Consider the following 12,635-nt stretch of genomic DNA (forward strand, 5'->3'; position numbering starts at 1 on the left):
GGCATGTAAGCTGTAATGATCTCCAAGTCTCAGGATTATTTGGAAGGTTTTACATTGGTCGATAGACGTTTCTACTAAACAACAAGAAACGAGAATTGGCTGCATACAGTACAAGTTTTCATGTGTACATTTCATGATCATCTAAACCCTAGAGTCGGGTTTAATTAACCTTTTTTTTTTTTTTTTAAGTTTTTTACTTAATAGTTAAAGAATTGACTATTAGTGTTTAAACGTCTGATCTTTAGAAACCAATTGTTGCCTCTCACAAATATACCAGCTGATGATGCTTAGCAAGACTTACTCTCAGTTCACAGATTTGATAGCATATTCCTGGAATACACAAATAACCTTCACATTTGAAGAAAATAAAAGTTGGTATGTGTGATCATGTCATTGGTTGGACCTATTTGAAACAAAATGGCTCAAGGTCAGCTGGGTCAAGTACTCCCTCCCTATGCCCAGTCAGAATCAACAGCCACCAGATTGATAATGACCTCCACCCTCTGTTTTTTCGGGCTGTCATGTATATGAAATTTGTGACATGTTGTATAGTCACAAGCAGCGTTTCTCACTTATAAATTGGAGAGGTCCCTCCCTCCCCAAGCACAGTCAGAACCACCTGCCAGCTCTAGGTTCACCTCCCAACCTCTCTCTCTCTCTCTCTCTCTCGTTCAATCTCTTAGACAGTTCATAAAAATTGTCATAGGCAGTATTGTTCCGACCAAGGTTTCTACATATATATTAGAGAGTTCTGGGTTTGGCTTTCAATAAAACACTTTTGCCACACATCAGATATATAGCTTTTGTTATTACTCTTGCAGGGATTTTCTCGTATTATATTATCTCTCCACTTCTGTAATCTTTCCTTTCAACCCAGAGCAATGGATATTGCTTCTACAAATTTTGAAAATGTTGGACCTTTCACTCGTGCGTGGGAATGGCTCAAGGCCTTGCCTGTAAAGTTATGGGCTATGGCAGTCGAGTTTGCAGATAAGATGAAGAAACTTGGACAAGATGATCCACGAAGAATAGTCCATTCGCTCAAAGTAGGAGTGGCTATCACGTTGGTTTCCTTGTTCTATTATGTCCGACCGCTCTTCGACCATTTTGGTGAAAATGGAATATGGGCGGTTTTAACCGTCGTTCTAGTCTTCGAGTTTTCAGTTGGTAAGCATGAGAGTTAGATATCTACCTGAATTCTTATATGAATTTAAAAGCTAAGAGAAACTAATTATTGCACATAAAATCCTGAATTGGAGACATGAATTAATTGTGATGCTGAACTTTTCTTTCCCATCATTTATAGGAGCAACATTGGGAAAAGGCCTAAACAGGATGCTGGCAACGTTGTCCAGTGGTGCGCTAGCTGTCGGAGTTGATCTGGTGGCAACTCTCTTCGATGGGACGGGACAACCCGTAGTACTTGGAATCCTAGTCTTTATAATAGGTAAATACATAGTCCATTGTTGTGTTAATGTAATGGTACTCTACTATTTAATATTTACTTCACAATCATCCAAACTGGTTAATTTCATGGTTGAGACATGTGATATGCATGCAGCTGCAACGGTAACATTTATGAGATTCTTCCCTGCACTGAAGGCAAGATACGATTATGGACTGATGATATTCATATTGACTTTCTGCTTGGTATCTGTATCGAGTTACCAAGATGATGAGGTTCTAGATATGGCCTGCCAGAGGCTATACAAAATCATCATTGGTAGCTTTATTGCTATCATTGTATGCGTCTGTGTATGCCCTGTCTGGATTGGAGAGAATCTGCAGAACCAAATAGCTAACAATTTGGAAAAGCTTGGGAATTTCTTAGAAGGTATTCTTCCAAACTACAACCAAACCAACTTTACACGTCATATATATATATATATATATATACTTCTTTTTTGTTTTCTCTTCGTGTTGACAAACTTTTATTCATGTTAGCATCAATTTTTTACCGATTCAAAGTTACAGGATTTGGTAGGGAATACTTCAGATTGTCAGAGGAAGGGCATTCCACGGATGATGATAAATCATTTCTTCACGGGTATAAAAGCGTTCTGACTTCTAAAGACAAGGAAGAAACTATGGTACGTGCGGTATAACAACGTTGTCAACCTCATGATGTTCTTAAATTTGTCTCCAGCAAAGAAAAACAAAAAAGAAAGGAGGTGTTACTTGAATTAATTTCCACTAATTGATTCAATCTTTCCGAGCTTGTATCATTGCTATTTTTGGATTTTCAGGCCAATTTAGCGAGATGGGAATTTTGGCACTATCGCTTTGGGTTCCGTCATCCTTGGAATCGTTACCTTAATGTTGGAACCTTGACTCGGCAGTGTGCCTACAAAATTGAAGACCTCAACAGCTATATCAAGTACTTTGAGATCCAAGCTGTAAGTCAGAATACTCATTTCCTAAACAGATAGTCCTCGCTTTGACAGCCAAAGTTATTATGTACATAAGACTCTTCTGCAATTGATCGAGACTCTTGCATTTATATCAGACCTTTTTTCCTCTTCTATTTCGAGTCTGAATTTCTTCAGTGACCTATCTTTTGCCATCATTACAGACACCCACCGAGTTCCGAAGAGAAATTCATGAGCCATGCATAAAGATTTGTTCAGAATCTGGCAAAGCACTAAAAGAATTAGCATCAGCGATCAAAAAAATGAGACGGTCAACATCAGTTAATTTCCATATTGCAAACTCAAAAATTGCAGCCGAGAATCTCAAGTCCCTGCTCAACATGACTTCCCTTTGGGAAAATGCCAATCTCCGAGAGATTATACCAACTGCTGCAGTCGGATTAATTCTAATCGACATTGTGCCATGCACTGAGAAAATCGTGGAGGCTTTTCAGGAATTAGCCTCCCGTGCACGCTTCGAGAGGATGGACGACAGTGTTTCTCCGAGCAACGACGTATAATTTGCTTCATATATAGCGAAATTTCCTATGTTGGAGTGAGTGCATCCGTTTTTCGCTTGTTAAACCCCGGTCGAGTACGATCGATAATAAATAAGAAGGCTTAACGTCGACGCATGATCGAGAGTAAGGCAGCAGTCTGAGATGTATCAAGGGAGGGGACAGTAGTTGTACGTGCTAGGTTGGGAGCAGGGCATCAACTGTTGTAAGCCAGCCTTCATACTTTTTTCTTTTTTCCCTTTTTTTTTTTTTTTTTTAAATGAAAAGATGAGATCAGTTAAACAGCAATATCCCAGCAGTCTCAGCCCTGACAGGGCATCAAATGTTGTAAGCCAGCTTTCATACTCCTCCTTTGTTTTTTTTTTTTTTTTTTTTTTTAAATTTTTAATGTGAAAAGATGAGATCAGTTAACAGCAATATCTCAGCTGTGTCAGATCTTCCTAGGGTTGTAAACGAGTCGAGCTCGAGCGAGAATGGGGTGTGCTAGCTCGGCTCGTTCACTACTCGAGTCGAGCTTGAGCTCGGCTCGTTTGTCAGCCGGGCCTATTACGACGCTCAAGCTCTGCTAGAAGGGAAATGAGATCCAGCTCAACTCGAGCTTGGTTCTATTAACGAGCCGAGCTGAAGCTCGACTCGAGCTCGGCTCGCTTATGGCAAAATTTTAAAGACTAAAATTAAAAATATAAAATTAAAATAAATGTATCAATAAAATAACAAATTAAATAGAAATTTACATCATGAAGCCTTCAAGAGTATACGAGAGCTATGGACCTATGGTATATTAAATGACATTTTACATCCTAATGGAACAAGTAAATTAAAAAATTAATTACAACAATAAATTATAACATACATTAAATTTCAAAACAAAAAATGGGCTGTAAAATGACTGAAGTCTTCAATCTTCATGAATGGAGCCAGAATTCTTGACATTGTTGCCCTGCATACACTAATACACTAAAAAATTTAAACCTATTTTTAATCCCTTACTCAAGTACTGTTAACTTAGTAATACTGTCAATGGATGTTTGATAGAAAATGCAAAACTTAATTTGCCTAAAACATCAATGTCATATCTCTAACAAATTACACAATACAATTATACAAGTAATATCATAAATAAATATGTGCATTAGGGATTCAACCAAGTTATCAAATGCAGTTACCACAGAACAAATCCAAAACGACTCAGCAATAGGCAAGACTCATATCAGCCATACATGAGACAACAAATAGTGAGGTAGACAAGTTCACAACTTCAATAGGTATAAACTAATACAAAAGGCAGTTAGTAGTTACCAGCCATAGGCCTACAAGAACAATCGAATATGCTAACCAGCAGGCAGTAATATGCAATACTCAATAGGCATACTTTCATACCACAGGCAGTTACCAAATAATTTACCAAATAAGTTACAAGTTCACAAGAAGTTAACAAAGTTCAACAAAAAATCAGCCAAACAACTACAGTTACCAAACAAGTTATCAAAGTGAAACAAAATCAGCCAGACAACTGCAGACTGCAGTTACCAAACTTTAGCAAAATCACAATGATAGGAAGTTGCCAAACTTATACAAAATTTGAGTTCACCATGACAGAAGTTAGCAAGTTCCCAAACTTGAACAAAATCACCATGACAACCTATACACACTGATACAGTAAAAAACATTAATATCATTTTTATTCCCTTACAAAATTATTGAAGTACTTTTAACTTAATAATATTGTCAAGGGATGTTTGCAATGCAAAATTTAATGTCATTTAAAGAAATTTGGGAAATCTGGATGGTGAGGAGTTAGAACATAGAAATTACCTGAACTGTCATGACTCATATCATCCTAGACAAAATCAAATAGAACAACCAAACTATCCAAATATTATAAAGTAAACTATCCAAATATCAGATAGCAAATCAGATAGATTACATACCAGATAAAACTAGAAAACTTCCCAAATGCCCCATAGATTAAACATGACAAAAAAAAAAAAAAAAAGAATCTGAGTCTATATGGGCCTATGGCTGTGGCAAGAGAAACTCAGTTTCTGATGGAACATCATTCTCTTGAGAAGAAAAAAAAAATAGTAGTTAGTATTTTTGTAAATAAATTAATAATACTAAGTATAAAATAGCAAAATAGCAATAGACAGTTAAAATAAATAGGATTACACTTACATAATTTGTTGATGATATTTTAAGCCCATATAATGCACTAACCCAATCAGACCCAAATAACAACATCTGGACAATTTCAGTTGACAATGATGCTCGATGAGGATCAATGACTTTCCCTCCTGCGCTGAAGGTTGATTCTGAGCTAGTTGTGGTAATTGGTGTAGCCAATATATATCGGGCCAATTGGGACAAAGTTTGAAACTTAAGACTATTTGCTTTCCACCATTCTAAGGCATCGAAACTTGCATTTGAACCCTCTTAACATATATATATATATATATATATATATATATATATATATATATTCTCCTCTAAATAATTGTCTAGTTTTGATTTACTAGGCAGCACGGTATCAACACTTCTAACAAAACATCTAAATAATGACTAGCCACTCTGCATGCCTCTCCCAGCACTAGAGGAACAACTGGATACGTTGTTCCGAGCATTTTCCTGCTCTCTTTGTGTCTCTACAGTGGAATTGTATTCATGAACATACTCATCATATAACTCATGCAACACTTGAGAGACGTGATCAATATTCTTTGAAGCGTCCAACTCTTGATAAATTAAAAGAAAACAAAATTGGATCAGGACCATTTTGAATCTAGGGTCTAACACCGCATCGATTACCATCAATAGATTACACTCCCCCTAATATTTTTCAAACTTAGCAATCATTTTCCTTACCATTGATTTCATGTATTCATTCTCATCTCTACTCTTCTTACCTAAGATGTTCTTCATTCTCCATACTTCAGAAAGAAATAAGTTTGTTGTTGGGTAATCACTTCCGGATATAATATTGGTTACTTCATTGAAAATAACAAGTAGTTGACAAACATTTTCAACTTGCCCCTACTCTTCAACAATTGGAACCCATTCAAAACTGCTATCTCTATCACCATATCTAGGAAAAACTTCTTTGAACTGAATTGCAGCATCCAACATTAAATATGTATTGTTCCATCTTGTAGGCACATCTAAAATCAGTTTCTTTGAGGGTAATTTCAACTATTTTGCAATTTCACTAAATTGTCTTAGCCTACTCTCTGATGCTTTTAGATATTTTATAGCATCTCTCTCACAATCAACAATTCCCCTAATCTTCCCAAGTCCATGTTGCACAAGTAAATTAGTTATATGATCACAACAACATACATGAAACAATTTTCCTCCTACAGATAATGTTTTCTTCAATGTAAAATTATCTTTCAAGATCCTAATGGCATCATCATTAGAACTTGTATTATCAACAGTAATTGAAATAATTTTATTCTCAATTTCCGAACCTTGGAAACACTTTTCTAAAGTAACAGTAATAAGAAGGTCAGTATGTGGAGGTGGCACATTACAAAAGTTCAAAACACGCCTTTGAAGATGCCACTCATTATCTATAAAATGACAAATCACAACCATATATGAAAGTTTTTTACAAGAAGCCCACATGTCAGTTGTGATATGAACTTTGTTAACAGGTTTAAGGATAACCTTTAACTTTGTCTTTTCAGTCTCCTAAGTTCTCATACATTCCTTCTTTGCAGCAGCCCGAGACATTTTTTCACAATATGGAGTATTTGCACTCATGAACTTATTAAATACCACCTACTCCATTAAAGAAAATGGATATTCATGGTAAAGTATCATATGAGAGGCAAGCTCTCGGACCCTACTACAATCATAGGTAAAGTTTGAGATAGTGAAGCCACCATCTTTCTCGTTAGACTCAACTGCCAAGTCTTTCTGTTTCTTCTTAGACCCCATGTATGGCAAACAATTTAGCAAGTGCCTACGTAGTGTAGTCGCAGAACTTGATCGAGATCCTTTAAACAAAGTTTTACACCACTTACACTGAGGCTGTTTTGTAACGCCCCGGTCCTGGATGGATCGGAGAATTACGTCTTAACACTTAAAATCATATCTCATTGTACAAATGTAAACTCCAATTCCTCATTTTCTCATAGACCTCATTGCTTTAAATCATCTATTCCAAAATAAATAACTAAGAATACAATGAAATCTCAAAATAAAAGCCAACTTCCTAAAGTACTAAGTCAACAGAGCAAAACAAAACTATTCAACAAAATTCTCCAATAACAAATACCCTCTTTGTATTTAATAGACTATGCTAGCAAAGCCTTACCCATGCTTCCTATTCTTGAACCTCCGCTGAAGTATCCAAAATATCTGAAAAATGTTGTGGAGATAAGGGGTGAGTTATTAACAACTCAGTAAGCAGAGGACATATGTTAGCGTGCAAATATGAGCATTTACAAAGTACATTATACATAACAAAATATTTTACAGAGTTATCATGCAGAACAAGACATGTTTTCAAAAGCAACAGAGCGATGATTTTAAGACAAATAAAACCCATAGTACTTTGGTATAACATAAACTGAGTATCATCATCACATCAAAACAGAGCATCACACAGAGTAGAGACTATGTTTCACCCCCGTGGTAGGGTTGTGCTAACCTCGGTGGCCAAACTAGACAGAGATAGAGGTGAAATCTTTCCCTTATTACTCTCGGAGCCCCAAGTGTGCACATAGGAAAGACCACAATAAAACCACTTTGTTTTCAAAGTGGGTGCACTCAGAGACGGAGAATTTGGTACCAACCCAAACAGAGCAGAGCAGAGTAGAGCAGAGAAGAGCAGAGCAGAGCAGAGATAGAGTCAGATACAAAATCAGTACACCATGCCAAAGGTTTTTAGATGCCATATCAAAACAAAATAGAGTACCAAAACATATTCAAATCATTCTCACAAACTGAAAACAAAAGTCAGAACATCTTTCTAAATAAATGCACAATTTTTCAGATTCTCAATATCGCTTTTTTTCATATTTCAGAGACATCATGACAAAATATAGCTCATGTTTACACAATGCATGTTAGAAACATTTTCTCTTTTTTCATACAGATTTCATGAGTAATGCAAAATAAGCGAGCGAGGTTGGTTTTTCCCAAATTCTCATTTCATCACAAAACATGCAAAGTTCTTAGAAAGTCAACCTCAGTCTAAACAAGTCGTGTAAAGTCTAACATAGGAACCACGCTTACTTGAATTTTTTTTATATCTTCTGAATATTTCCACAATCGTGCCGAATAAATACCAATTGTCACCTATACGGAATACTGAAGGTTATTGAACTTCTAAAATGACAAATAAAACTCTCAATCTACTAGTTAAAATCGTACTACGAAAAATAGCTTTGATAAGTATCCAGTTATCATAAATCTAATAAATACCCTTATCATTAAAATTAACCTTGACTTATCATAATATAATTTTATCAAAATATGGCAAAACAACTTAGATTCATTTTGAAAATTAACTTAATCATATTTAAAACTCATATCTCTATAAACTATTATTAAAAAGATAATTTAATACTGCCAACATATAATGTAGTAGGAAATTCATAAATTTCTTAAGCCATAGTAATGCATAAAATATTCTAAGTCATATCTAATTTAAAACCATCATGGACTTGTATCATATAATCGGCCTAGTGTTTAAAAACAGGTTAAATACTTCTAATTTACAACTTAATAATATACTTATATCAAACTCAAATAATGTAACAAGTGGAAAACTCATTTAATAGAATTAAAAATCTTTTTATTTACTATTGAAAGTAATATGATTATACTTAAAACAATTTCTTCAACATGCTAATTTCCAAATGCAATACGACAAGGGACTAAAATTAACATATTATAATTTAAATCCTCATTTATTTTCTTTATACGATCTTATATTAAAACACAGCCTTCACAAAATAAGCATAATATATAGACAATGACCCCCAATAGAACCCACCTAATACCAGGGATATTTTAGGAAACATCATAAAATGCATGGGCAGATTTCTGGGAAATAAAACATAACACTACCGTGCAATGGAACCAAGCTCACCGTGAGGGAAACTCGTGACAACGGAAACTCGCGACAACGGATTGGAGCGGCACTGGGTGGATGTAGAAAGTGGCACAACTGGGTGTGGCGGCAGGGCACAAAGAGAGGGAGAGTGTGTGTGTGAGAGAGGGAGAACACAGAGAGAGAAAGAGAGAGATCACGACATAACAAGAAAAGAACACTCACCGAGGGAGAGCAGGGAACACGAGAAGGTGTAGGGGCTGGGCTGGTGAGATACAATCACAGTAGTCTCTTCCGTGGCAAGCGGTGGAGTTCAAAGAGAGGGAGAGAGCATGAAGACCATGCCGACGGGGAGTAGTCGATAGGGGTGAAGGTGCGGTGATGGTGGCTCATGACGACTCCAGGTTGGGTATGGTGCTTTAGGGTGGTGCAAGGTGCATGTCACGGTGGTGCTACTCAGTGATGTATGGTGGTACGTGAGGAGATGTGCAGCATGCTTGGGGTGGCGTTGCTCTGTTCTATGGGCTTAAAACAGAGCAATTTCGGTTTCTGCTTCATACAAAGGTTGGTGATGGTTGGTTGGGCACGACGGAGCTTCGTTGCCGTGGGGTTCTCGATGCAAGGTTGAGGCGGCGGAAAGGGATAATGAAGACTTGAGTGCACGTTGTGGTGGGTTGTGTATTGCTTCCTGGACGTGGAGGGTAGAGGTTGAAATTTGATGATTGTTGTCAACTGTTGAAGTGCGCACAGCGATTGGTTCCTATATGAGGACACGAAGGTGCTCGGCCGTGGAGGCTATCCCATCATGGTTGGATGGTGGAGTTTCCAGTTGCCTAGCGACTTGGGGTGGAGAAGATAGATAAATAGAGAGAGAGTTTGAGAGGATGGATGGAAACGAAATAAGTGGAGATAATGGAGATTGGGTGGAGGAATCTTCAGAATTGTAGAAACTGAAATTGAAAAACGATTGAGAAGATAAAATGCAAGCGGCAAGTTGAAGCTCACCGCAAACGACGTCGTGGGGGTAGGGGAGGTTACTCAGTTGCATGAAAACAAGAGAGAAAAAAAAACAAGAGAATCCAATGAACGGCCTTGGGTTTAATGGGCCCGGGTGCTACATGTTTAGTCTCATCTCGTTCAAGTTTGACAAAATCATTCCATACAACGGAAATGATCTTTCTCTTTTTTCTATCATTAGCTACTGCTTGAACATCTGTTGGGCACGAAGTAGAGACAATATTAGGGGGATCCGTATTTGCAATGTCTCCACCATCATCAGATATAAGCTCTACATGGCTAATCCCAATTGAGTTTTCATTTTCATACTCCTCCACCGGATCAACCAAATTCATAGGATCATCCATTTGCTAGGGTCTAATATCTTTTTAAAACAAAACCAGAAATATAAAATAAACATATCTCCATTGACCATACAAGTTATACTAATCAACTAAAATGAAAACAACATTGTCTTGATGGCTTAAGGTGCCTCCAGAAGTAAGGACACTAAAATATGTTAAACTCAAAAACATTTGACTCCAATAGTTTTGAATTGGCAGCCTTGTCTTGATGGCTCAATGTGTCTCCAAAAGGCAAGGCTGATACAGTTGATATAATCAACTAAAAGATGTTAGAGTGAAACAATTTTGACTCGAATAGTTTTAGTAGACTTTTGCCTTGGTGACTCGATGTACCTCCAAAAGCAAGGCACCTTAAAAACATAAACACAGAACATATTGTAAAATATTAATCAACCAAGACATGTTAAAGATGACATAATTGAATAATTGAATCAAGAACCAGATTGGATAAGATTAATTAACCAAAACAGGTTCAAGAAAGCATATTTAAAGACTTGAAGTAAGAACATAAACACAAAATAGATTGTAACAAATTAATCAACCAAGACATGTTAAAGATGACATAATTAAATACTTGAATCAAGAGCCAGATTGGATAAGATTAATTAACCAAAACAGGTTTAAGAGAGCATATTTAATGACATGAAGTAAGAACATAAACACAAGGTAGATTGTAACATGTTAATCAACCAAGACATGTTAATCAACGAAGACATGTTAAAGATGACATAATTACATAGTTGAATCAAGAACCAGATTGGATAAGATTAATTAACCAAAACAAGTTCAATAAAGCATATTTAAAGACTTGAAGTAAGAACATAAACACAAAGTAGATTGTAACATGTTAATTAACCAAAACATGTTAAAGATGACATAATTAAATAGTTGAAACAATAATAACCATATACGATAATTTATAATCAACAAAAACAGGTTCAAGAACGCATATTTAAAGACTTGAAGTAAGAACATAAACACAAAACAGATTATAATAGATTAATCAACCAAGACATGTTAAAGATGACATAATTAAATATTTGAATCAAGAACTAGATTGGATAAGATTAATTAACCAAAACAGGTTCAAGAAAGGATATTTAAAGACTTGAAGTAAGAGCATAAACACAAAACAGATTGTAACAAATTAATCAACCAAGACATGTTAAAGATGGCATAATTAAATAATTGAAGCAATAACCATATATGATAATTTATAATCAACCAAAACAGGTTCAAGAAAGTACCATATTTATCAACCAAAGCATGTTAAAGAAAGCACTATTTCATACTTTCAACAAGAACATAAAGATTTAAAATAAATGATAATTTATAATAAACCAAAACTTGTTAAAGATGGTGCTTAAGACATTGTGATAATTTATAATCAACCAACACATGGTTGATAATTTATAATCAATCAACCAACCATATTTATAATCAACCAACACATCTTTCAATACTTAAAACAATAATGAAACATAAACAAAAAAATATCATTAAATGCTTCAAGCAAGAACATAAAGCATTAAGCAAGAACCAGATAGGATTAGATTAATCAACCAAAACATTTAAAAGAAAGCATATTTAAATACTGGAAGTAAGAACATACAGCCAGAACCAAATCTCCACAATCCAATCAACAATATACACAAATAACCCGAGACAACTTAGAGAAGCAAATGAAAAATGAAAAATATCTAGTAAATAAATATAACATAGCACCAGGTATGAGGGGGAATAAGTTAAACTCATAGGGGCTGTAAATGTTGCTTCAAGCACAAATCTGTAGCCAAGCTCTTCAGAATGCTTTTTTTCCTCAATTCTCATATATGAAATATAAAACTCAAAACATATATTTGTAATCGTAAACAATAGCAAAACAACCTAAAGCCCTAAAGGGCATATTCTGCCATTACAAAAAAAAATAATAATTAAGCATAAACTTATCAATCAAAGTGATGGACATTGGACAGTCACAAAGCTACAAAAGCATGCATATACTACTGGTGATGTATGGCAGAACAATGTCACACCATTGACCACACAACATGTTTGGAGGACATTGTACTTAGATGATTAGATCTAGATCTATAATGTAACAACTAACAATACTACAATGTATAAAGAGTTGGGATAGAACCGGAATGAATCCTAAAAAATGCTCAGATAAAACTATAACTAGATAAAATCAATCAAATCTTACAAGTTACCAAATCCCAACCAAATACTTAAAACAAGAAAAAAATAAGGGTAATCCACTCATAGACGGACGAATCTACGAACCAGA

The 12,635-nt window shown here is 35.5% G+C and overlaps 1 protein-coding gene across 1 annotated transcript; it reads left to right on the plus strand.

Annotated features, from left to right (window-relative positions):
* The first annotated feature begins 577 nt into the window (after positions 1–577).
* LOC121239741 (aluminum-activated malate transporter 8-like) lies at positions 578–3,139 on the plus strand. The gene is made up of 6 exons (XM_041137047.1): positions 578–1,167; positions 1,307–1,447; positions 1,562–1,834; positions 1,975–2,090; positions 2,247–2,396; positions 2,573–3,139. The coding sequence occupies exons 1-6, from the start codon at positions 882–884 to the stop codon at positions 2,927–2,929; spliced, it is 1,323 nt and encodes a 440-aa protein (XP_040992981.1). The 5' UTR covers positions 578–881; the 3' UTR covers positions 2,930–3,139.
* The last annotated feature ends 9,496 nt before the right edge of the window (positions 3,140–12,635 follow it).

This window comes from Juglans microcarpa x Juglans regia, chromosome 7D, assembly GCF_004785595.1.
Source record: "Juglans microcarpa x Juglans regia isolate MS1-56 chromosome 7D, Jm3101_v1.0, whole genome shotgun sequence".
NCBI lineage: Eukaryota > Viridiplantae > Streptophyta > Magnoliopsida > Fagales > Juglandaceae > Juglans > Juglans microcarpa x Juglans regia.